At 38.5% G+C, this 26261-nt stretch overlaps 1 protein-coding gene across 23 annotated transcripts in view; it reads left to right on the forward strand.

The window, feature by feature from the left end:
* The window catches only part of KMT2C (lysine methyltransferase 2C), a 190447-nt gene that overhangs the window by 112436 nt on the left and 51750 nt on the right, over window positions 1–26261 (forward strand). For 19 of the 23 annotated variants that reach the window (XR_009155148.1, XM_058183716.1, XM_058183715.1 and 16 more), the window contains 11 exons: window positions 12222–12403; window positions 13271–13435; window positions 14369–14478; window positions 14831–14896; window positions 15522–15734; window positions 20105–20233; window positions 21592–21711; window positions 23177–23307; window positions 24642–24828; window positions 25075–25173; window positions 25992–26039. Coding sequence is in view for 22 of the 23 variants with exons in the window: in XM_058183716.1 (XP_058039699.1) it covers window positions 12222–12403; window positions 13271–13435; window positions 14369–14478; window positions 14831–14896; window positions 15522–15734; window positions 20105–20233; window positions 21592–21711; window positions 23177–23307; window positions 24642–24828; window positions 25075–25173; window positions 25992–26039 (1450 nt within the window). In the remaining variant the exon portion in view is untranslated. The remainder of the gene's footprint in view (window positions 1–12221; window positions 12404–13270; window positions 13436–14368; window positions 14479–14830; window positions 14897–15521; window positions 15735–20104; window positions 20234–21591; window positions 21712–23176; window positions 23308–24641; window positions 24829–25074; window positions 25174–25991; window positions 26040–26261) is intronic. The other 4 variants (XM_058183712.1, XM_058183718.1, XM_058183719.1 and 1 more) reach the window with 4 other exon arrangements.

Genomic DNA, 26261 nt, shown 5'->3' on the forward strand with positions numbered 1-26261 from the left:
AATAACTCCATAAGTGGACCAACTATCTCATCCTATAACTTTTTATAATATATTGCAGTCCATCTGTGCCGGGGATTTCCCTATTTTTAATTGCTTTTTTACCAAAATAATTTCCTCAGAAGTTATAGGCCGATTCAACTCTTCCCTTTGTTCATTAGTTAAACCTTTAACCTTATATTCTTTCAAATATTTATCAATATCCATATTCAGTATTGTATCTCTGGCATATAAATTTGTATAATATTCCAAGAAAGCTTTTTTAATTTTATCCTGTTGAAATCTCACTTTACCCTTGTATTCAATTCTTTCAATAGTACATACTTTCTGTCTTTTCCTTAACATATAAGCCAACCACCTCCCTGATTTATTGGCATTACAAAAAGTATTATGTTTAGCATATTGTATATTGGTTGCCAACTGATCTGCCATTAACATATTAAATTGACTCTGTAATATCTTTATCGCCTCATTAATTTTTAAAATGTGGATTATATACCAGAAATTGTCGTTTTCTCTGAATTTCCTCTTCTAAATCCCTACGCTGTGTTTGCAATTTTCTCCTCTGTCTACTATTAATATATATCAAATTTCCTCTCATAAAGGCCTTGCTAGCGTCCCACACCATTTCAATCTAAGTTCCCTTATTCAAATTATAATCAAAAAATTCTTTCATTTGTTTTTTACATTGATTTACATTATCCTCATATCTAAACAAATTTTCATTTATTCTCCATGATCTTCTCCCTCCTTCATATTGCAACTCCATCCATACCGGACTATGATCAGTTAAACACCTTGGAAATATCTTTGTTTTCTTAACCCTAGAAAGCAAGTCATTAGTAATTAATATAAAATCAATATGTGAAAAAGATTGATGCCTGTCCGAAAAATAAGTATAGTCTCTATCATCAAAATTCTGCCTTCTCCATATATCTTTCAACTCAAAATCTTCCATCAAATCAAAAAAAGATTTAGGCAGTTTTGCATGTGTAGGAATTTTCTTAGAAAGAGTTCTTTTATCTTTTCTAATATCCATTATACCATTCCAATCCCCTAATATAATAAATGTTTTATAGTCCCAAAGAGTCAATTTTTCATGTAACAGTTTATAAAATTTTTCTTGTTGATTAGGTGCATATATGCCAATCACAAGTGTCTTTTTTCCTTCTAAAATCAATTCAATAGCAATATATCTTCATTGAATGTTCATTTCAATTAATTTAGCTGATATATTTTTCTTCAAATATATAACTATACCGTTTTTCTTATTCGGAGCAGAAGAAACAAAATGTTTACCTAATTTCGAATTAATCAAATATTTCTGATCTGATAATTTTATATGTGTCTCTTGCAAACATATCACATCGTTTTTAAATTGTTTCAAATAATGGAATATTTTTCTTCTTTTCTGTGCTGAATTCAAACCATTAACATTCCATGTCAAAAATTTATTTGCCATCACTGGCCTCTTGAAGCTTCTGAGCAATTAGCTAAAGACTCTCACTCTTCGGCTTGGCTCCTCCCACAGCTTCAGTAGTAGAATCCCGTTCCTATCTTTGAAGTTGTTCCTCTATCTCCTTATGCCTAATAGCTCCCCTTGTCACTCTTTGTTTTTGAGGTTGTTCTTGAGGTACTGACATCACAGGTGCAGTTTCAACTTCCTCACTCTGTTTCTCTTGAAGACTTTTATCCACTGTTTCTACATCCACTTTCAATACATTAAAAAGAAAATATTTTGCTTTCAACTCAGTATCAATTCAATATCTCCTGTCTTGAAAAAATACTGTTAAGCCAATTGGAACCTCCCATCTCTATTGAATCTGATGCTTCTTAAGCTCTTGTGTAAAAAACCTAAAGTCCCTTCTATCCTTTAACATTTTAGCAGGGATCTCTTTCAAAACCAATACCTCCTGTTCTCCTATTTGCAATTTCTTTTGATAAGTAGCTTGCAAAATCTGATTTCTTATTGTAGAAGTCAAAAAATAAATTACAATGTCTCTTGGGAGCTTTTTCTGCCTCGCTACCCAAGAATTAACCCTGTATGCCTTATCAATTTGAAAATCAACTTGTCGAGGGTCCATTCCTAACATTTCAGCTAAGGCTTCTGATATAACTTTTTAAAGATCTCTTCCTTCTGATCCTGGAGACCCCTAATTCTCAAAGCCTTCTCCAATGCTCTATATTGCAATACCACCACATGGTCCTCATTTTTATCCACTTTATTTTGGAGCTCTCCGACTTTATTATCCAAATACTGATTTGCTTGACTAATTACTTCCACTTTGTCCTCCATTACTTCCAAATTTTTTGCCAAACCTTGAAAAGCCATCAATAAATCTTCTCTAATTTTTTTATTAGTCTCTTTAATTTCCTCCCTAAGTTGATCCTTCACACCATGAATATTATTCATAAGTTCTTTAAATCTTTCTTCAGAAACTCTGTTCTGTTCCTTTAACATATCTTCTAAGTTAGTTTCAGACCCCCTTCTCGTCATGGGAGCTTTTGGTGGTTTAAAAGCCATTTTAATTTAAGTAAAGTCTCTAATTAGAATTGTAAAATCTCAAACTCTCAAAAAGTCTCAAATTAAAGTTGTAAAATAAAAACTTTCACCTTGCCTCCTATGGAGAGCTTCTATTTAGCTAAAATCCACAAAGACGAACTTCGCTTTCTCTCACAAGCAGCCTCCAATCCACTTCCTCTCAGACGCCATTTTTTCCTTCACTAAGTTAAAGTGAGAAAAAGTTTTCCCCTTTTTTAAAAGAAGTAGAAGTCAGCTCTCTTCTTGCTTCCCCAGTAATCGATCACTTGTATTTGTCCCGTCTGCTTCTAGTATTCAAAACGGAATTAATTGAGCAGAGGTGGGCGTCTTCCTCTTGTCCTGCCTAATTAGCAGGATCGAGCCAAGTCTGGAGTAGGGCTGGATTAGGCAGGCACCCCTCCAAGACTCTGCATAAGAAAGCAGAGCCCCTGGGGCAATCTTCTGCTCTCCAGCCACTCTACGCTATTCTCTTTCACCCAGAGAAAAGCTTTGAAGCTGGCTAACAGCTGTTCTCTGCTGTTACACCAGCTTTTACAGGATCTCAGTTTGGGACGCCATTCCAGACGTCCTCCGGGGAAGACGGAAGCCACCGGAAGTCCAGAACTGAGCCCTTCTTGTAGCTCCCCTAGGTCTCTGGAATGCACACCTTGCTAAACTGAAATGCTTTGTTTTCTTTTCAAAAACATCACTCCCCGATACGTTTGTTTTAATAATTAGTCAGATAAATTCATTTTTAAACTTTAGATTTTAACTTGATTCATTTATTTATTTAATGAATTTATATAGCTACCCAACCTACCCCTAGGTAATTCCGGGCAGCTTATAGCATTTTTTAAAATCCACCATATAATAAAAACCACCACCTATCACCCATAGCAGCCACCATACAATCAAATCTACCACTTGTAGATTTGATTGTATGTATGGTATGTATGTATGGTCCCCAGACCTGCTGACAAAATCCACGTTTTTAGGACCTTTTAGAAAAGCAACCGAGAGGGGCCAACTCTACCTTGGGGAAATGATATTCCATAAAGAAGGGGTCACAACCGAGAAGGCCATTTTTGCCAGATACACATTGAGATCCACAACATACTCTGCTTTCCTGTCCTAGTGGGCCAGGTGGATGTATTAGGATGGAGGTTTATCTCTATTGTAGGCCACAGAGAGAACTTAATAATGACCAGTAATAAAAACATCAGTATCCTCATCTTCTATATCTGACATTTAAGATTTTAAAAATCTTTTAAAATAATCCTTTGTAAATATGTCTATAATTCGTTAGCAGCTGGCAAAATAATGACTTTGTATACATACTATAAAAGTTATTTTCCAGCTATGAGTTCTAATAATTACCTTGCTATAATGTGATACAGTATGTTAAATATAATAAATATAACTGCCCTTTGCTGGGATTAACAATAACTGCTGTATTTATTTAGTGTTTTATATTTATCACTAAATCTGGATTGCTAAAGATTTATGCAGAAAAAATAAATTGTTTGCTATTATATAAGCTATAAGCTGTTTTTTCAAATGTACTTTGTTTCACAGTAACAATTTTCCATACATATGAGCATTTAACTTGAAATCTGCATACATTTTGTGAAAAGAATTTGCATTTTTAGAATAATATACATTTGAAACACTTTGTAAAAAAAATGTCAGTAAAAGATTATTCTAATTGGTCTTGGAAATCAAAACCCCAAATAACTAACACAAACCCCCAATTAACTAACATGGATGACTCTGTTTGTTGTACCAAATTTTAAAAAAAATGTTTTAAATACATTTCAACAAATGTAATGACAAATACTTTGAAGATTTGTTTTTGTTTTAAATAATTTGGCATAATATAAAAATTTTCAACATTTAAAGTGTCCTTGATTGACAGGTTAGGAAGTAATTAAAAACTTTAAAATTTTGCAATTTTATATAGCACAAGTGATGTGTTCCTGAATATAGGCAACATAGTAGACATGAAAACCTTTTGTCTCCAGTGTTTCTCAATCTTGGTCACTTAAAGATGTGTAGACTTCAATTCCCAGAATTCCCAGCTAGAATATCACTGTGAACATCCAATTGCCTCAGAAAAATAATGTCATTTGAATGATATTGATGGGATTTTAGGATATCATTATCCAATGAAAGACAATAAAATTAAATGCATGCTGTGGACGTCCGGTGGCCGTTGTGGACAATCTTTTTAGACCGCCAGTCCCACGATCACATAGAGTCGCTGACAGCGAAAATCAGCTGTCTAGTGGCTCAGAAACCTTTCCCTCGGGAGAAGAGGGAAAGGTGAGCCATCGGGTAGAGGTAGAGCCCCTTAAAAAAGCACCAGGAATGATCATGGGGGCTTGAAGGGTGAGCTCCCTTGAAAACCCGAAGAGCTCCGGATCCGGGATGCCTCTGCCTTTTTTTGGCACAGCAAAACGCTGCGACCACATCTGCAATCAATATTGAGTTTTAAATGGATTTTTCGAAGCAGACGGAGCAAAAACAGGACTACAGGCATGCAAGTAACAAAATGTAGCTCCCTAGTTATATTGTAACTGGCTGAGATGATTCAAGAAGAATAGAGGAAATGGCGTCTTTGCTGTAAAGGGAGTGAAAACGAAAGTGAAGGAAATGTTTATTGAGGCTGCTAGCACTAGTATTATGTGAAGAGATTTTAAAATTAAAGTGGAATGATTTAGAACTGATTAATCTAATTACGAAGTTTATGAAAGAATTGAAGATTTATTGAATTTTCCTTTTTTTTCTTTTGCTGTTAAGTATAAAATTTATACAAAGGGCTGCTAAGAAAACAAAGCAGGAAGTCTCTAAGGAAGTTGAACTTTCGCTAATTCAAATAAAGTTACAAGAAGATATGTAATAATTTTTACAGGGACTTTTAGAAGAAGCTTTGGAGATCCAAACTTCTGTTATAAAGCAAAAATTTAAAGAAATGCAAAAAGAGATATTGGAAATTAAAGCCCAGAATAAGGAGTTCAGTGAAGAGATGGTGGCAGGATTTAAACGTTTCATCCATACAGTTGGATGAAAGAATTGAAAAAATTAATCACACCAATTTAAACTTGGAAAATAAAATAGAAGAGGTTAATAATAAAGTGGAAAAGGCAGATGAAAAAATAGTTTTGATGCAATATAGAATAATGGAGTATGTCTTAAGAGTGCGAGGATTGAAAGAAAATAATCAAGAAAATCTAAAGGAGATTTTTACAGAGGCTTTTGCACAGATATTTGGAGAACAGCCAGTGGATTTTACGAAAAATAAATAAATAAATAAAATTTTGGAGTTCAAATTGAAAAAAATTATCGTGTTAATTCCCGGCTGGCCAGACAGAAGAATCTACCAAGAGATGTTGTGATCTATTTTACAACCAGAAGGATTAGGAATGGAATTTTATAAGCATCGTATAAAAATAAAAATAAAATATTAGGACAAAAGATATTTGTGTTGAAAGAAATTCCTCCTAAAATGTTAAGAAATAGAAAGGGGTTTGGTTTTTTGGTGGATGAACTTAAGAAACAACAGATACAGTTTAGATGGGATGTTCCAGTTGGGTTAACAGTAAATTATAGAGGAAGGAAGTATTGTCTCAATACAGTTTTTAAAGCAAGAGATTTTTATAATAATATATTAAAGGTTGGAAGTTCTCCACTGTCAGAAGTTAAGATGATGACAGAAGTAAAGATGGTAAAAAAGGATGAGGAGGAGAGAAAACAACTACAATTTAAAGATGTGATAGTAAATGTTGAGGAAGAAATATTGGAAAAAGCAGAGGATGTAAAAGTGCAAAGATTGAGTCGAGCAGTTATTAAACCCAAAGAACAAAGAGCTAAGAAGCAACAATTTCAACCCAAAGGATTCTTTTTTTATGGGAAGGGGTAAATTACAATTGAAATTTTTTTGAATAGAATGATAAAAATAGAAGAATAAGTGGAATTAGTTAAGTATGAAAGGGGTTTAAAATATTTAGCAATTTATAGTGATAAATGTTATAGCTTGTATCTGAATTTAAAAGTTGGATATATGACTGTAGTAATGTTACTTTATATGTGGTGGAATTGTTAAAAATTAAATTATTTTGGGTAAAAATTGATTTGGGGGATAAGAAATGTAATTAGTTAATTGTATGAAAGGGGTTTAAAATATTTAGCAATTTATACTGATAAATGTCATGGTTTGTATTTGTTTGAATTTAAGAGTCGGAGATAGGATTGTAGTAATGTTACTTGATTATATATGGTGGAATTATTAAATATTAAATTTCTTCAGCTGAAAACTGATTTGGGGGATAAGAAATGTAATTAGTTAAGAGTTGTATGGGAAAAATGGGTAAATGTTTAGAAAATTACAATGTTGGGTGTTTATTATTATTTACGATGGATATATAAACTTGAGGGATTATAAATTTGAGGGACTATAAGATATATTGAAAGATGATGTTTATTATTATGTATGATGTATGTATAAACTTGATGGACTATAAGGTATACTGAAGAATAACTTTTGATATTATAATATTGGGGGAATATTGCTTATTACTAAAGATTGGATGTTAAAATTAGTGGATCCAGATGAGAAGGCAGGAACATTAGCGTACCTGAAAGACTACTTATGAAAGATAAATATGGGAATGGAGGAGATGGATTGACTTTTAAAAAATACTGGACTGAAATAACTTGACCCAGACGAGACAGGAACATTTATTTATTTATTTATTTATTTGATTTCTATACCGCCCTTCTCCCGAAGGACTCAGGGCGGTGTACAGGCAAAAATAAAACAAACAGTGCAATATATAATTTAAAATGCAATTAAAAAACTTATTTTAAAATTGGCCTGAAAATTAAAATATACAGTGAGCTAAAAACCCCATTTAAAATTAATTAATAAGAATTTTAAAAATTTGATAAAATTCAATTTAAGACAGCCCCGCGCGAATAAAAAGATGTGTCTTCAGTTCGCGACGGAATGTCCGAAGGTCAGGTATTTGGCGTAAACCCGGGGGAAGTTCGTTCCAGAGTGTGGGAGCCCCCACAGAGAAGGACCTTCCCCTGGGGGCCGCCAGCCGACATTGCTTGGCGGACGGCACCCTGAGAAGTCCCTCTCTGTGAGAGCGTACGGGTCGGTGGGAGGCATGTGGTAACAGCAGGCGGTCCCGTAAGAACCCAGGCCCTAAGCCATGGAGCGCTTTAAAGGTCGTAACCAGCACCTTAAAATACACTCGAAAGGCCACAGGCAGCCAGTGCAGTCTGCGCAGGAGCGGTGTTATATGGGAGCTACGCGAGCTCCTCTATCACCAGCGCAGCTGCATTCTGACTAACTGAAGCCTCCGAGTGCACTTCAAGGGAGCCCCATGTAGAGAGCATTACAATAATCCAGCGAGAGGTAGCAGCGCATGAGTGACCGTGCACAAGGCATCCCGATCAAGGAAGGGGCGCAACTGCCGAACCAGGCGAACCTGGTGGAAGGCCCCCCTGGAGACGGCCGTCAAATGATCTTCAAACGACAGCCGTTCATCCAGGAGGACACCTAAGTTGCGCACCCTATCCTTTGGGGCCAATAACTCACCTCCAACAGTCAGCCGCGGCTGCAGCTGACTGAATCGGGGTGCCGGCATCCACCGCCACTCCCTCTTGGAGGATTAAGCTTGAGCCTGTTTCTCCCCATCCAGACCCGTACGGCTTCCACGCACCGGGACAGCACTTCAACAGCTTCATTGGGGTGGCCTGGGGTGGAGAAGTACAGCTGAGTGTCATCAGCGTACAGCTGGTATCTCACCCCAAAGCCACTGATGATCTCACCCAACGGCTTCATATAGATGTTGAACAGAAGGGGCGAGAGAATCGACCCCTGCGGCACCCCACAAGTGAGGTCCCTCGCGGTCGACCTCTGCCCCCCTGTCAACACCGTCTGCGACCGGTCAGAGAGATAGGAGGAGAACCACCGATACACGGTGCCTCCCACTCCCAATCTCCCCCAACCGGCGCAGCAGGATACCATGGTTGATGGTATCAAAAGCCGCTGAGAGGTCTAATAGGACCAGGGCAGAGGAATAACCCCTGTCCCTGGCCCTCCAGAGATCATCCACCAATGCGACCAAAGCTGTCTCTGTGCTGTACCCGGGTCGGAAGCTGGACTGGAACGGGTCTAGATAGACGGCTTCATCCAGGTATTGGGGTAGCTGTCGCGCCACAGCACTCTCTACAACCTTTGCAACAAAGCGAAGGTTGGAGACTGGACGATAATTACCCAAAATAGCTGGGTCCAGGGAGGGCTTCTTGAGGAGGGGTCTCACCACCGCCTCTTTTAAGGCGGCAGGGAAAACCCCTTCCAACAAAGAAGCGTTGATAATCTCCTGGAGCCAGCCTCGTGTCACATCTTGAATGGCCAGTACCAACCAGGAAGGACACGGGTCCAGTAAACATGTAGTGGCGTGAAGCCTCCCCAACAACCGGTCCACGTCCTTGGGAGCCACAGGGTCAAACTCATCCCAAATGGACTCAACAAGACATGTCTCCTCTCCCTCGCCTGGATCATCCCAATTTCGGTCCAGACCATCCCGGAGCTGAGCGATTTTATCATATAGATAACCACTAAACTCCTCAGCACGTCCCTGCAACGGGTCATCCCGCACCTCCTGATGAAGGAGGGAGCGGGTCACCCGAAACAGGGCGGCTGGGCGGTTATCTGCCGACGCAATGAGGGTGGAGGCATATGAGCGCCTCGCCTCCCTCATTGCCACTAGGTAGGTCCTAGAATAGGACCTAACTAGTGTCCGATCAGCTTCGGAACGGCTGGACCTCCAGGTGCTCTCTAGACGTCTTCTCCGGCGTTTCATTTCCCTCAGCCCCTCGGAGAACCAAGGGGCCAAACGAGATCTGCGCTGGGTCAGAGGTCGCAAAGACACGACATGGTCCAAGGCCCTAGCCGCGGCCCGCTCCCAGGCCACAACTAGTTCCTCAGTCGTGCCGTGGGCCAGATCCTCAGGGAATGGCCCAAGCTCCGTCAGGAACCTCTCAGGGTCCATCAGGCGCCTGGGACGGAACCACCGTATAGGTTCCGTCTCCCTGCGATGGTGGGTGGCGGTTCGGAAGTCTAGTCGAAGGAGGAAATGATCGGACCATGACATCAGTTCTGTTACTAAATCATCTAATTCCAGATCATTTAACCACTGTCCAGAGATATAAATCAGGTCCAGTGTGCCTCCCCCCATGTGCGTGGGGCCATCATTTACCCGAATCAGGTCCAAGGCCATCATGGAAGCCTGGAACTCCCGAGCTGCAGTCGATAACAAGCCAGCCGATGGCAAGTTGAAATCCCCCATGACTATAAGTCTGGGCATCTCAACCGCCACAGAGGCAAGTACCTCCAACAGCTCGGGCAGGGCTGTGGTCACGCAGCAAGGAGCCAGGTACGCGATCAACAAGCCCAACTGATTCCTATGGCCCCACCTCACATAGAGGGATTCACAACCGGCGATCTGAGGAACAGTGGCCTCCCTCGGCTCTAGATCTTCCTTAATGACAACCGCCACCCCCCCCACCCCTACCTTGGGCCCTCGGCTGATGAAATGCTCGGAAACCTGGAGGGCACAGCTCAACGAGGGGAACCCCCCCCTCCGGACCCAACCAGGTCTCCGTAATGCCCATAAGGTCCGCGGACTCCCCCTGAATAAGATCACAAATCAGGGGGGCTTTATTAGCCACGGACCGGGCATTACATAACATCAACCGAAGATCCAGGCTCTGAGGATCATGGCCGCCTGAGGAACGGGTAGGGACTGAGGGGCCGGAGCACGTGATCGCCGTGCATGCAACATCATAGTGCATGAAAGACTATTTACGAAAAAAATACACTGGAATGAAGAAGACGGACTAACTTTTAAAATGATATTGGATTGAAATATTGGAACACTAAATAGTTCATGAGGGAATAGAATGTAATTGTATTAGTATTAGTATATTTTCCTTTTTCTTCTTTTTTATGGGAAAGGGGAGTTAAAGTTTTAGAGGAGGGATGGGAGTTTATGGATAATTAGCATATTTTAGCTTATGATTGGAAGGGATGTGGTGGCTCAGGGGCTAGGACGTTGAGCTTGTCAGTCGAAAGATCGGCAGCTCAGCAGTTCGAATCCCTAGTGCTACCGTGTAACGGGGTGAGCTCCCATTACTTGTCCCAGCTTCTGCCAACCTAGCAGTTTCAAAAGCACGTAAAAATGCAAGTAGAAAAAATAGGAACCACCTTTGGTGGGAAGGTAACAGTGTTCCTTGCGCCTTTGGCATTGAGTCATTTATTTATTTATTTATTTTATTAAATTTTTATACCACCCTTCTCCCGAAGGACTCAGGGCGGTGTACAGCCAAAATAAAACCAAAATATATACAATTTAAAACAACATTTAAAAAGAGCAAATTTTAAAGGCTGATTATTAAAATTTAGATTTAAAAATTTAAAAATATTAAGAATACCCAATTTAAAATTCAACACAAATTATGCCAGTCCCGCTTTAATAAATAAATATGTTTTGAGCTCACGACGGAAGGTCCGAAGATCAGGCACTTGACGCAGGCCAGGGGGAAGTTCGTTCCAGAGCGCCACTGCCCCCACAGAGAAGGCCCTACTCCTGGGGGCCGCCAGCCGACACTGTTTGGCGGACGGCACCCTGAGAAGACCCTCTCTGTGAGAGCGTACGGGTCGGTGGGAGGCAAAAGGTAACAGCAGGCGGTCTCGTAAGTACCCGGGTCCTAAGCCATGGAGCGCTTTAAAGATAGTTACCAAAATCTTGAAGCGCACCGAAGACCACAGGAAGCCAGTGCAAGCTACGGAGCAGCGATGTCACGTGGGAGCCATGAGCGGCTCCGTTACTACTCGCGCAGCCGCATTCTGGACTAACTGCAGCCTCCGGGTGCACCTCAAGGCAGCCCCATGTAGAGAGCATTGCAATAATCCAGCCTAGACGTAACCAGAGCGTGAGTGACCGTGCATAAGGCATCCCGGTCAAGGAAGGGACGCAACTGGCGAACCAAGCGAACTTGGTAAAAGGCCCTCCTGGCGACGGCCGCCAGGTGTTCATCAAAAGACAGCCGTCCATCCAGGATGACGCCCAAGTTGCGAACCACCTCCTTTGGGGCCACTAACTCGCCCCCAACAGTCAGCTGCGGGTGCAGCTGACTGTACCGGGATGCCGGCATCCACAGCCACTCCGTCTTGGAGGGATTGATCTTGAGTCATGCCGGCCACATGACCACGGAGACGTCTTCGGACAGCGCTGGCTCTTTGGCTTTGAAACGGAGATGAGCACCACCCCCTAGAGTCAGCAACGACTAGCACGTATGTGCGAGGGGAACCTTTACCTTTACCTTTTAGCTTATGATTGTTAGATACGATACCCTGTATTTGCTCTGGGGGGAGGAGGGTTTGGGTGAAAGAGGGAGTGGGGAGGGGAAAAGATCAGGGTTGGGGGGAGGGGGGATCTATGTGGAAAAATTTTGTGAAACTTTTTTAATTAAAAAAAATTAAATGCATCCCCTTTCCCTATTACATTTGAACAAGTATTATGCCCTTTTTTTAAAATATATTTGTAAAACCATGACATATTTGGCATCCCTGGAACTGACAATTCAAAGTTTTATGAATTTTAATTGCATGCTGCCTTCTTCTATACAGATTACAAAAGTGGTGCTCCACAAGGGTTGGAGATGTCTGGAGTGTACTGTTTGCGAAGCCTGCGGAAAAGCTACAGATCCAGGAAGGTTACTTCTTTGTGATGACTGTGATATCAGCTACCACACTTACTGCCTGGATCCACCACTACAGACAGTTCCCAAAGGAGGTTGGAAGTGCAAATGGTGTGTGTTTCATTATTATTATTATTATTATTATTATTATTATTATTATTATTATTATTATTATCATCATCATCATCATCATCATCATCATCATCATCCTCTCTCCATATTTTATGGGTTTAAATCAAATCTGTATCATGGTTGTAGACCACCTTATTTATGAAGGGGTTTTTTTGCCTGAAATTTAAACATGCATTTTGGTGAACTGTTGGGGGATGCCTAACTGCAGTAAAGTGTGATCATATTTTAATTAAAGTTTAAATAATATGAGTGGGGAAATCATACATGCCCTTCAGTAATTGACATTCCCAAGCAGAGTAATGTAGGAGCCTAAATTAAGAATTAATTTGCAAATGCTTTGGAATTAGGGATCTTAAAGACTTGGAGGACACATTCTGCCTTTTAACATACATATTCGGGCCATTGGATCTGGGGTGACTTAGAATATCATGGTAGCCATGACAACCAAGAACAGTTGCAGCCGCATAGTACATTAATAAAAGAGTATATTTGTAGCTCAAGGTTGAACTACAGAGTCCTTGGTGATCTTTGAGCTTGGTTATTTTCTTGGAGATTTTTCATTACTCAATTAGGGAATATCTCCAGTGAAGATGCACTAAAGATATTACCTAATTGGGTAATGAAATATCTGCAAGAAAACAATCAAACTCAGAGAACACCAAGGACTCCATATAGTACATCATATTCTAAAGCTTATTTAAATAGAGTCTCTTTAGTGGTGACATTTTGCATAATCTCACCTATTACATAAATGGGTTAATGTTTTGTTCATTGGATAGTAAGGAAATCTAAGCAAATGGTAATTAAATACAAACTAAATGTTATTCATGTGCTTGTGTTTTGAAGGTGTGTTTGGTGCAGACACTGTGGAGCTACTTTTCCTGGTTTAAGATGTGAATGGCAAAATAATTATACACAATGTGCTCCTTGTGCAAGTTTATCCACCTGCCCAGTCTGCTGTTGCAATTACAGAGAAGAAGAGCTTATTCTGCAGTGCAGGCAGTGTGACAGGTTAAAATTTCTTTTACGTTGGGAACGAATATTTTTTTTACTTGCTTGTTCATACTGTGTTCCCTTATATTTGTGGGATGAATTTTGATTTTTTTTTATCAAAATGATTCTTCAAATTAGTTTCTGTTACCTAATCTATAAAATAGTTCAGTTTTTATCAAAGTGGTTTCTTTCTCAATCATATTATTGGGTTTATATAGCATTGACAGGAGGATATTCTTCAAATTCTTGGGTAACCTGAAGAAATTTTGAACAATATTCTTTAAGTAACCTTTAATTATCAATTTATTCTTCACAGCCACACAAATAGATTTGTTAATGATGGGTCATTAACTTGATCCTTCAGGTCTTCCAATGGTGCAGTATAGTATGGAATAAACAGCAATCTCTAGAACATAAAAACCACACTAATTTAAAATATTTCCATAACTCAGAAAGTAATTGGTAAAGTTAGTAAGACCGTCTTGGATTCATATTTTCCAGCATTTCTTCATAAACTTCCTAACTTATCAACGTAGACAAGAAATGGAACTAAATGACCTCATTCCAATCCCAGGGACCTTGTTATCAAAGCCATCCTGGATGTCAGTGTATCTACTAAATCTCAAAAATTGAGCTGTACTGGCTCCTTCAGATTAAGTTTCAAAAAGCTTCCTGATATAAATAATCCACATTGGATCCTGAACGAAAGAAGTTTGTTTTATCAAAACAGCTTGGTTCAAATACATTTTGAAACATATTTGAGAATGCTGGAATTAAATAGTAATCCCCAGCTCAACCAACTGGTCCAAAAGGAAATTTTAATAACTAATTTTATTAAACATCATCTGGGTTTTTCAGGAACTATTTCTCTGCGGGGACAATATTTGTATTGTATGATAAAATTGCATGCATTTCAGTCAACTCCTTTGCCATCTATGATTTAACTTTCAGATGGATGCACACTGTCTGTCAAAATTTAAACACAGAGGAAGAAGTGGAAAACACAGCAGATAATGGTTTTGATTGCACCATGTGTAGACCGTATATGCCATCAGCAAATGGTAAATTCACCTCCTGTTTATCTAATAACAGCACAGTAAGATTTGTTGTAAAGCTTTTCTCTGACAGATGTTGCGTTAACAAAAGAGACTGTTTTCTTTTGTCCAGATATTTTCTTAGTGCTTTATGATCAGTAATAGAAAATGACATTAAAAATCTGTTGTTCCTTTAGGTTGTCAGTTATCTTAAAGATATGTTATTAGAAAAGAAATAAAAAATAAAGTAAAAAATAAATTGGAGTAACAGACGTAAAAACTACAGATTAATGAAGATTTCAGTATCAAAATACTGCTATTGAGGACTGCATAATTTACTTAACTAAATGATAATTTTCATTGTTTTTCCTTTTTCTAGTGCCTTCCTTTGAATTTTGTGAATCATCCATTGCAACCCAAATCCCATTAAAAGCAAAGGAACTTGGTAACCATTAAAATTCTTCATTCTCTCCATCTAACTTCATTTCTACTAATAATTCACTGTTGAAGCCAGAATTATGCCTTAGAATTATATAATCAATATAAAATTGATTTTAATAGCTGGTTTTTGTTAGCTATTCCCTTGTTCATTCTTAAACCCAGCTGATTCCTTTCATGAATAAATGTTCAAGTCCTTCTTAATGGAAGTTAAATTGCTTAAGTGAGCAAAAGATTTTACTCTTTGCTTGGCCTTTTAAATATGATCTTTGAAAGGCAGATGCATAATTTGACAAAAATTGGGTGATTTATTCAGACTTTATCTTTCCCCAATCTATTTATAGTGGAACTTATTATTCTCTCTGTATCTCTTCACTTACATATGTTGAGTTGAATAATGTATGGAGTAGTAGACTCTTTTTAAAATATTATAATTAAATTATAATTATAATATAATTATAATGTTGGTTTTCCTTTGAAATAATTGTGCTGTGTTCTCTCTTTATCTAATATTAGAACAGATAGTCTTCCATGGTATATTAACTACAATATTTTAAAAATCCAGGAGTTGTGCTTATAAATATAATTATTAAAAGTGTAAATTCCTGTTGTGGTTTATGCCAATTTTATAGACCCACCGAAGACGTACACTCAGGATGGTGTCTGTTTGACCGAAACAGGGATGTCTCAGTTACAGAGCCTCAGTGCTATTGTACCAAGAAGAAAAAGGGCAAAGCCAAAGCTGAAGTTGAAGATTATAAACCAGAATAGTGTCGCTGTACTTCAAACCCCACCTGATGTCCAATCAGAACATTCAAGAGATGGTGAGATGGATGACAGTAGAGGTGATTATTAGGGCTCCCATTTTATTGAATAGATTTGTTGCTGCCTCCAAAAATCAGAGTGACAAATGAGCAAATGCCCAAGAGAAGAAAGGAAGGGAAAGACCATTTACTTAGACTATAAACTTGATCAAAAAGGTGTTTACATTGGCAGCAGATCTGAGAGGCAGTGAGTGTCACTGTATAATTTTTATTTGCCTGAATATAGGTAAACCTTGGATAATGACCACTCATTCAACAACCATTCCAAATTGCAGCCCTAAATTTGGGATACTTAGATGGGTCCTTGGAATTCTGGCTGTCACAGTGTCCTTACTTGATAATTGTGATCTGAGCGCTCGGCTTGCAATTATGACATCACAACGAGCCATAGTCACATGATTGCAATTTTTGATATTTTTTGCTGGTTTCCCAGAAGCAGAGTTAATGGGAAAGGGAGTAGGAAGTCGGAAGCCCCAGTTTCTCATAATAGCTACTTATGACATTGAATGCATTGAAAAACACAAAGTATTTAAAACTCATAATATCAGTGGATCAATTTTATACATTGGTGTTTGCTATTCTTTGTTGAAATATATGAGTTGACCAATATTACACAGCATAGAATGTTTTTGATATACTATCATATATCATTTAATGAAAAGATAACTTTTTTCCACAAGTGTATAACAGTGTGGTTAAGTGTATGCAAATTATTAATGATACCATACATCTGAATCAGAAAAATGGCTGATTGAATGTCATATCCTAAAATAAGTATGCTGATTATTGGTTTATAACAACTTTCTTTCTAACTTTCTCATCGCAGATTAATTTACTTTAAAAAACAAACAAACCAATGCATTTTGTACCAAATGCCAGAGGCGGGTTTCAGCAGCTTCTGACCAGTTCCAGAGAACCGGTAGTGGAAATTTTGAGTAGTTCGGAGAATTGGTAGTAAAAATTCTGACAGGCCCCGCCCCCATCTATTCTCTGGCTCCCGAGTCCCAGCTGATTGGGAAGAAATGGAGATTTTACAGTATCCTTTGCCTGCCACGCCCACCAAGCCACGCCCACAGAACCGGTAGTAAAAAAAATTGAAACCCACCACTGGCAAATGCTATAGAATGAAATTGTTAAGGCACAGTGATAGAGGAAGCAAAATATTATATGAGGTTTTAAAGAAACATATTTGCCACAACATGCTTTATTCTTTGATCTCAAATTCAATCCCAAGCATTATCTAACCACCAGAATTTTACTTTGGACCATGATCAGATGATAAAACAATATAGAAAAACAATATTGCAATATTAGTATGGGGACCATAGCTGAATAGGAAGATAGTGAGAACAATATCTTGTCACTGTTAGGTAGTGTTCTCGTCATGTTAGTGTTTCCTTCAATCTAGATATAGAATTTTATTTCCACTCTTCTTACGCTTTTTGGATTTCCACTCTTTTTACTGCAGAAACTCTTAGATCAGAATTTTTAAGTGGTGACATCATATAATAGAAAGAGACTTGAGAGCCACTGAAGTCTTTAAAGTCTTACGGTAGTTAATGAAGAATAACTCCCCGTGTAATACATTAATAAATATTATGGTAACAAAACATAATAACAGAGTTGGAAGGGACCTTGGAGGTCTTCTAGTCCAACCCCCTGCCCAGGCAGGAAACCCTACACCATTTCAGACAAATGGCTATCCAACATTTTCTTAAAATTTCCAGTGTTGGAGCATTCACAACTTCTGCAGGCAAGTTGTTCCACTTATTGATTGTTCTAACTGTCAGGAAATTTCTCCTTAGTTCTAGGTTGCTTCTCTCCTTGATTAGTTTCCACCCATTTCTTCTTGTTCTACCCTCAGGTGCTTTGGAGAATAGTTTGACTCCCTCTTCTTTGTGGCAACCCCTAAGATATTGGAACACTGCTATCATGTCTCCCCTAGTCCTTCTTTTTATTAAACTAGACATACCCAGTTCCTGCAACTGTTCTTCATATGTTTCAGCCTCCAGTCCCCTAATCATCTTGGTTGCTCTTCTCTGCACTCTTTCTAGAGTCTCAACATCTTTTTTACATCGTGGCGACCAAAACTGAATGCAATATTCCAAGTGTGGCCTTACCAAGGCATTATAAAGTGATATTAACACTTCACGTGATCTTGATTCTATCCCTCTGTTTATGCAGCCCAGAACTGTGTTGGCATTTTTGGCAGCTGCTGCACAGCTGCTGTAGTAGACATTGAATGTTAAATATATGTAGTCCTTCCTTAATAACCATTAATTCGGCGACCATTCAGAGTTATAGTGGTGCTGAATCACTTGTAGTTGACACACAGTCTCTGAAGTTACAGGCAATGCAATACCTTCATAGTCATATGATCAGACTTCGGGTGCTTTGTGCCCCATCTACACAACAGCAGAGGAACTTCAACTCCCTCTCACCTATCTCCATCTCTGCCCTTTTGGCGTCCTGCACAGTGGCATTCCATGGCAGGACCACTGAGACTGAATTAGAAGTCCAAGAGGTCTCAGTCAGTTGCCATCTTCCCCACTACTTCAGTTCTGCTGCCATCAGCCAGAGTGGGGAGTGGCACTTCAAGCTTATACCTTGGCCAGCCACCGTGCAAAGCTGCAGCCACTCTGCATTCTGCAGACCCTGCCACGCCTCTCCGGCCTTTGTTATCTTCTTCCCACTGCTGACAAGTTGCCCTTGGCCTGGCTCTATGCCAACTGCTGGTCATGCATAGTGTGCATGCCCGTTTTCGCTATACTTTAGATGTCTCCAGAAGCTTTTGGAAGGCTTTCTGAAGAATTACAAGAATGGGGCACATGATTTGGACAATGATGGTAAAGTTTCAGAAGTCGTGTGAAGCATCGTAAGAATGGAACACACTATGGGCAATGGCATGAGTATCCTTGGGAAGAAAGCTTGTCATATCAGTTGGCATCTGATTGACTGTCTCTTGCCAGTCACATCCACCTGACCCACTAGAGCAGGGAGACAAGGAAAGTTGCGGGTCCTGTTCTGTGAGGAGGTACATTTGGCGAACCCAGAAGAAGGGTCTTCTCTGTGGTGGCTCCCTCCCTTTGGAACATCATCCCTGCAGAAATTAGACTGGCCTCCACTCTGACAGGCTTTCAGAAAGCCCTGAAGTTGTGGTTTTGCCTGTGGGCCTGGAGAACCCAGAGTGGTTTAGCTCATCAAATGGCTTATTTAGTAGTGGGCTCTTGCCAGGAGTGGGTAAGTAGGGGTTATTTTTTAAAAAAAATGTTTTAGATTGTGTTTTTAATGTTTGTAAGACCCCTAAAGTCGCTGGAGTGAGTAAATTTTCTAAATAAATAAATAAACCTGCCTTGCTTAGGACCAGTTTGGTTGTGCCTCCTCAGTGTGACAGGCGAAGATCAACTTGAGTCATCACTATAGTTTGTCATTCATTGATCTAATGCCTAAATACTTTAAATACCTATTGATACTTATAATACCATTATATTACAATGCCCAGTTGTGTCTCAACAGCCTCTGTTTATCAGTTGCCTCAGCTAAATTCATTCCGAAGCTTCTTCAGGAAGTTGACTTTGTATATAACATACAAATGGATGAAGACTATTGCTAACATAAGCTGCCCTGAGTCTTCAGAGAAGGGCGGGATATAAATGCAAATAAAAAAAAAGTCAAAGTTAACAAATAAGTTTCCATACTTTATTGGAGCACATTTTATATGGAGCTGTCTTTAAATACTGGATGAAAATTTCACTGGGTTTAGATGAAGCAGCAAAATTAAAATCTGGTATATGTATTTGAGAAAAAGCCAAGCCAATACATAAAAAGCTGTGTTTTATTATTCTGGGCCAATTAACAGCACTGTTTTGGGATTTTAAGCCCTAATTAATTTGAACATGAGTTTGGCCTTAAATTAAGTTTGCTTTAATTTAATCCGTTATGATCTCTGAAGGCTTTCTGGGATGTAATGGGGTGGTAATATTTATATATGCCAACCTTTGTATAGGAGCTCAAGGTGACACTGCTCCCTCTCCTATTTCTCCCTAGTGACAATCCTGTGAGGTAGGTTTTACTGAGAGAAAGTTACTGGCCTTAAATAAATTAGTGAGCTTCTATAACTAAAAGCGGACTTAATCCTGAGTTTCCCAGGTCCCAGTCCAGTATCTTAACTGCTACACCATGATGCATCACAAATAGAAATGGAATATAGAATAAAACTTTTTTACTTGTTCCTGCGATATGGTTAATATTCAACTTTAATGGAATTTTGTTATGATTATTTTCAAAACATTCTTAGGCAACAGAAGAGTCTTTTATGTGAGCAGTTAAGTAAAAGTGTATAAATAACTCCAATCTTTTTCTTCCCCACTTTTTAACTTATTTTAATTCAGAAGGAGACCTTATGGATTGTGAAGGAAAATCAGATACAAGTCCTGAACGAGAACCTATAGATGATGATCCTAAGGGAATGGAAGCAACTGAAGGGATCAAAAAAAGAAAGAGAAAGCCATATAGACCTGGTAAAGTACATACTCCAGATATTTTCATATATTATGCTTATATTTATTGATTACATATGCATACATAATATTTTATTTAGAAATGAGGTTAGTTAAGTGTTGTTGAGAATTACCCGATCTGTTGTATTCTGCAGTTTTATACAGTGGTTTTCATTTTCAAATACAGGTAGTCCTTGACCTGAAACCATTTGTTTAGCGACCGTTTAAAGTTACAGCAGCACTGAAAAAAGGATTTATGACCAGCTTTCACACTTAACGATTGTTGCAACATCCCCATGGTCACAGGATCAAACTTCAGGCCCTTGGCAATAGGCGCCATGGTCATGTGACCATCATTTGTTGCCTATCCAGGGTCCCAGGGTGATGTGATCACCATTTGTAACCTACCCAGTTGGCTTCTGACAAGACGAGTCAATGGAGAAAGTCAGATTCGTTTAACAATTGTTGCAAAAAAAAAGTCATAAAATGAGGCACAACTCACTTGACTGTTGCCTGGCTTAGTATGGTAATTTTGGGCTCAGTTGTGGTCATCAGTCAAGAACTACCTGTATTGTCTGATTATCAAGGTGTATATGCCAAAGTTAACAAACAACAGGGAACTTTTTTAAAAAAATTACTATTATTATTATTATTATTATTATTATTATTATTATTAAATACATAAATCCTCGTAGTTTCCATGTAAAAGAGATATAAACTTAGCACAGTTTGACCATCACAAATTATAATGTTCAAGAGAGAAGTGAGGGTTTCTCAACTGATATTTCTATTGATAAACAGGTCATCACTGAATTGATATGGGCAACTGTTGGATTTCTTATGCGGGAGCTATATCATCAAGCTATATCATCGGGAGCTATATCATCAAGCAGAAATTATAGATACTCAATTTTTGTTGGTTCCCTATTATCTTGACCTAGGAAATAATTCTTAGTATGTCTTTGTAGAAGGGCAGGCTATCTAGAAAAGGGCCAGTACCTGTGCTGCTGTTGTCCTGCCTCTTTAAGCTTCTCCCCAGCCAGCACAGCAAGATGCACTATGAAAGCTGTGCTGAGAGATAGCTGGGTGTTGTGGTGCTGGTAAAAGGAAAGGAGGTGTATGTTTGTGTGTGGAAATAAAGTAACTGCAAAAATTAAATATATTTGATATCTAGAATTGCCTTTAGTAGCTTATTATTATATTTGAATGACATTGTGTATTATATAGAAATGACTACAAAATGTCTACATTCCAAGATGTTTCTCTTTATTTAAATAACTTAATTATAACTTAATAATCTAAAAAAACACAGCCACCTGTGTGAGTTGAGTGGCTTATCTAAATTTGCTTAATAAATACTGTGAACATAATTTTTATAGGCATTGGTGGATTCATGGTACGGCAGCGGAGTCGTACAGGACAAGGAAAAATGAAAAGATCTCTCTCTAGAAAAGATTCTTCTGGTTCAGTATCTGAGCAAATACTCAGCAGAGATGAAAGTAGGCATCTAGCAATTTATTCTCATAGTTCTGTGTCACTGCCATGTCCTGTAACATAGGATAATTAATCAGTTACTTTTTTTAACCTCGTTTTTTCTCCCCAAAAGCTTAATTCATTGTCATTCCTGAAGATATGACATGATTGCACCCTTGTATACGTTCATGTATTATAATTCAAGACGATTTTTCATTTTGAATTAAATTCTGTCAGATTTATTCTGAACATAAATGTGTAGTTCTACAACTTCGTTAACCATTCTTACTAGAAACAACCTTTCTAGTAAAAAGCATCCTTGTGGCAGTTCATTTATGCAAAGCTGATGTATTATCAAGGGATGCATAATTTAGTAAAGCTTATTGAAATGTGAATTGAATCGCAAATTGTTTGCATTAATGTAAAAATAGATTATGAACAGGGAAAAAGCAGAATAAGAGTAATCCACTAGAAACAAATATTAGAGAAATATTTGAGTAATTTTGAATCTTGGTGACTGCTTGGATAGGTTCCTACAGTTTTCTTGGCAAGATTTTTCAGAAATGGTTTGCCATTGCCTCCTTCCTAGGACTGAGGGAAAGTGACTGGCCCAAGGCTACCCAGCTGGCTTTGTAACTAAGGCAAGACTAGAATTTGCAGTCTCCCAGGTCTAGCTTGATCCCTTAGCCATTACACCAATGGCTGAATTCTAAAGAGAGCTAATGGCAAAGGAAGACCATCATAAAACAATATAATGCCTATATAATAGGTATTGTACACCTAAAATATCTATAATACCTAAAATACCTTAGTATTGTATATTAGGTATCTTTCTAAAAAGCTCTGCACCTTTTGAACTGACAGTCTGAAAGCCATGGCATAGAGCAATGATGGCTAACCTTTTTGCCATCGCATGCCAAAAGCGGGGGGAGTCGCACAGGTGCATGCCCACACACATAATTCTTTGCGCCTCGCACCCCCTATGTCCCCCCCGCTTTTGGCACGCAATGGCACAGTGGGCGCAGTAGGCCTGCTTTTCTTTGTCCCCAGGCTCCAGAGCCTTTCTAGGAGCCTGGGAAGGGCAAAAACAGCCTTCCCCACCCCTCTCTGGAAGCTGGAAACTGCCTGTTTGCTGACTTCCGGTGGGACTTGAAGGCCCGCTTTTGAGCTCGCATGTCCACCGATATGGCTCTGCGTGCCACCTGTGGCACACGTGCCATAGGTTTGCCACCACAGGCATAGAGAATAGGTCCTTCCATGGAGATTGCAGGTGACATTAAAGATCGTTCCTTTAGAATGTGGTACCAAGTTTTTAAGAGTCTTGCATACCAATGCCACATGTTATCTTTACATCCCTTTTATTAGATTTTCAATTTCAACATTTGCTGTTTTTAAATTGGGGAAAGCACTAATCAATACCCTCTTTCTATACTTAAATGGTAGTCTAGAGTGAAATAGGGATGTAACAGTGTACGTGTTTGATATTTCTAGGTTGGAGTGAACAACTGCCTGATACACTTGTTGATGAAACTATGTCTGTTTCTGAAAATATGGAAAAAATGAAAAAACGTTATAGGAAAAAGAAAAATAAGCTTGAGGAAATTTTCCCAGCATATTTGCAGGTACTCTCATAGCTATGCAAAATATTTTCCCTAAGATCATTATTTGCATGTAGTAAATAATCTATTTGTAATTTAAGCAATTGCTTTATAATTTGTAATCCATTAACATTAGTGTTAATTTCCTAGTTCTATGAATAATATTTTACTGTATTTCTGAAAAGTAAAGTATTTTAAGATAATAATAATACATCATAATGTTTTGAATGCATTAATATAGACATAGTAATATAATACAAATAGTTAATTATAGTCTAATTAACTGAAAGAATGTTCTGCTTTTAGAATGAACACACTTTTGTTCATTCTACATGTTACTGACTTAGCCAAAAGGCAATAAAGTTTGTTAAATTTTATTTATATAATATTTAAAGAAACTAAATTAATTGCTTGGATTTTATGATAAATGAATAGAAAAAACTTCATAGAGGAACCTGTCTGATAAATATCTTTCTGGAGAGTTGGTGTTGCTCCCCCCCTCCCCTAAACAGAGCAGAATAGGATAGAGGAACAAAGCACATAAAATTGAATATTTAAAATGCTTTTAAATCAAAAGTGAACAACATCAGCAATTTTACACAAAGAATCATGATTGAGTTAAATATGAGTGTGTTTTATAACAAGAGCAGTTCATTTATTTATCTATATATATAAAAGCAAAAACCACTTACTTGGTAATCACGAAATCTCCAGAACCATAAAGCCTACAAACTTGAAATTTGCTACGTATGTTCCTCTTGGCTTCAACGTGCTCACTAAGAAAGGATTTTTTGAAATGATCATCAGAGCATTAGTATTTCCTATATTATTATTAACACACCCTGATGCTAAGGAGTTCTATTCCCCCTTCCCATCTGAAAAAAAATCTGTTCCAAATGCAACACAAGCAGAGGAGAGGAGTTTCACTTTCAGTTTTACTTTCACAGTAGGAAGCAGGGGATAGGATAGGGGAGGCTTCTGTGGGGCAAGGCTGAGGGAGAGAAGGGGATAGGATAGGGGAGGCTTCTGTGGGGAAGTCTGAGGAAGAGGATAGGATAGTATAGTATAGTATAGGATAGGATAGGATAGGATAGGATAGGATAGGGTTCTGTGGGGCAAGGCTGAGGGAGAGAAGGGGAGAGGAGAGGCTGATTGTAATTACTCATTAATTATCAAGCCCGATCATATAGTTTTGTAGTGAAGCACGGGTATCTAGCTAATTAACTATAATATTAACCAATAAGTATTTGAATTGGTTCCAGTTTAGATTCAGATTCAAATATAGGAATCCTGTGGCTTATAAAGACATTTTAATTAAATGCTTGTTTTTGTTTGTTTGTTGTTTGTTTTAATTCTAGGAAGCTTTCTTTGGAAAAGAACTTTTAGATACTAGTAGGCAAAGCAAGCCACGTTTGGATAATTTATGTGATAGAAGCCTCAGCATTTCCTGCAAAGCAAGTCTGAACACCAATTTCTTAGACCCCTCTTCAGATCCACTTCTGAGTTCAACTTGCACTTCCACTCCCCCAAAATCTGGTGCACAAGGTACATAAATCTGAAGATATTTTCGCATGCGGTGTGCATGGGCACAGATCAGAAGAGGCCTTGTTAGAAGAGCCTTTTAAAAAAAGTTAACTGTTTAATGCCGTAGTTACTCTTTGGAGTTCCTTCGTTCAGAGGTAGAGATGATCTACCCTGGGTAGCTGAAATGTTTGTTTACTAAGTTTTGAATGTTGCCATTCCTGGTGGCATCTTTATTATGTTTGAGTCTGAGCTGTCTGTTTTCTAAAGGCACTCTGGATGATCCATTAGCTGCCCTTGTGCTGAACACTGAGGATGACATCCTTGGAATTCTCTCAGATGATTTAGTGAAGCCTGGGGATCATTCAGGTACGATTGGAAAAAATGTTCTTTATGATGCTCTTGATTGCTGGTTACTTACACTTGAAACGTTCACTCAGGGCTCTTTTTGATTCATATTACGGTATCTGAGATGGCAAAAGGCAAATCATTTCGCCTTTGAACTTTCATATTCCTGCCTTGTGAGCCCCTCAACGCATGTGAGTATTCCTGGGTCTTGGGACCACAATTGGGACCAGAATTTCCATTGCTATGTAAGGCAATTGTTAAGTGAGTTGTGCCCCATTTTACTACCTTTTATGCCACAGTTGCTAAGTAAATCACATGGTCATTGAGCAAATTCAGCTTCCCCCAATGACTTCCTTGTTAGAAGCTGGCTGAGAAGTTGCAGATGGGGATCACATGATCTCAGGATGCTACAGCTGATCTAAATACATGCTGATTGCCAAGCCTCCAGATTTTGATCATGTGATAACGGAGCTGCTGTAACAGTTGTAAGTGTGAGGGTCAGTCATAAGTCCCTTTTTTCAGTGACATTGTAACTTCAAACAGTCATTAAACAAAGGGTTGTAAGTTCAGGACTACCTGTACATGTATTTGTAAATAGGCATAATTTTTAAATATGCTTCTACTAGTCAAAGCTGTTATCTCTTGCTTTGCTTAATACATCTGTCCTTCGTTTTTTTTAAATTGTCCTTTATTACTCCGGGGATAACTTTCAGTGTTTTTCATATCCATGAACTATTCCAGCATGCAGCTATATATACTTTTGATTTGTTCTTGCTTGCTTGCTTCACTTTTTTTTTTTTTGTTATAATCATCCATTTTATCTGGTTTGGATCCTGTAGGTCTTGATTTATGCACTTTCCAGGTTGAGAATTCCTCTTCCCCTTTTGGTAAGGAAATATTCAGTGGATGATCGGTATATAGAAGTAATTCTGTTTCCTAATGATTTCAGCTGATTTTTTTTTTTTTTTGGTGCCTGCATAATGTAATAACTCTTCTGTTGCCTCACTTTCTTTCATTTTTCACTACTTTTGTGCAGAGTCTCTTGCGCAGTGTAACATGCCTGTATTTATAGTGCACTTAGAAGAACTTGATTTTTTAATTTAAAGAAT

Source organism: Ahaetulla prasina, chromosome 4 (assembly GCF_028640845.1).
Source record: "Ahaetulla prasina isolate Xishuangbanna chromosome 4, ASM2864084v1, whole genome shotgun sequence".
In the NCBI taxonomy this organism is placed as follows: Eukaryota; Metazoa; Chordata; class Lepidosauria; order Squamata; family Colubridae; genus Ahaetulla; species Ahaetulla prasina.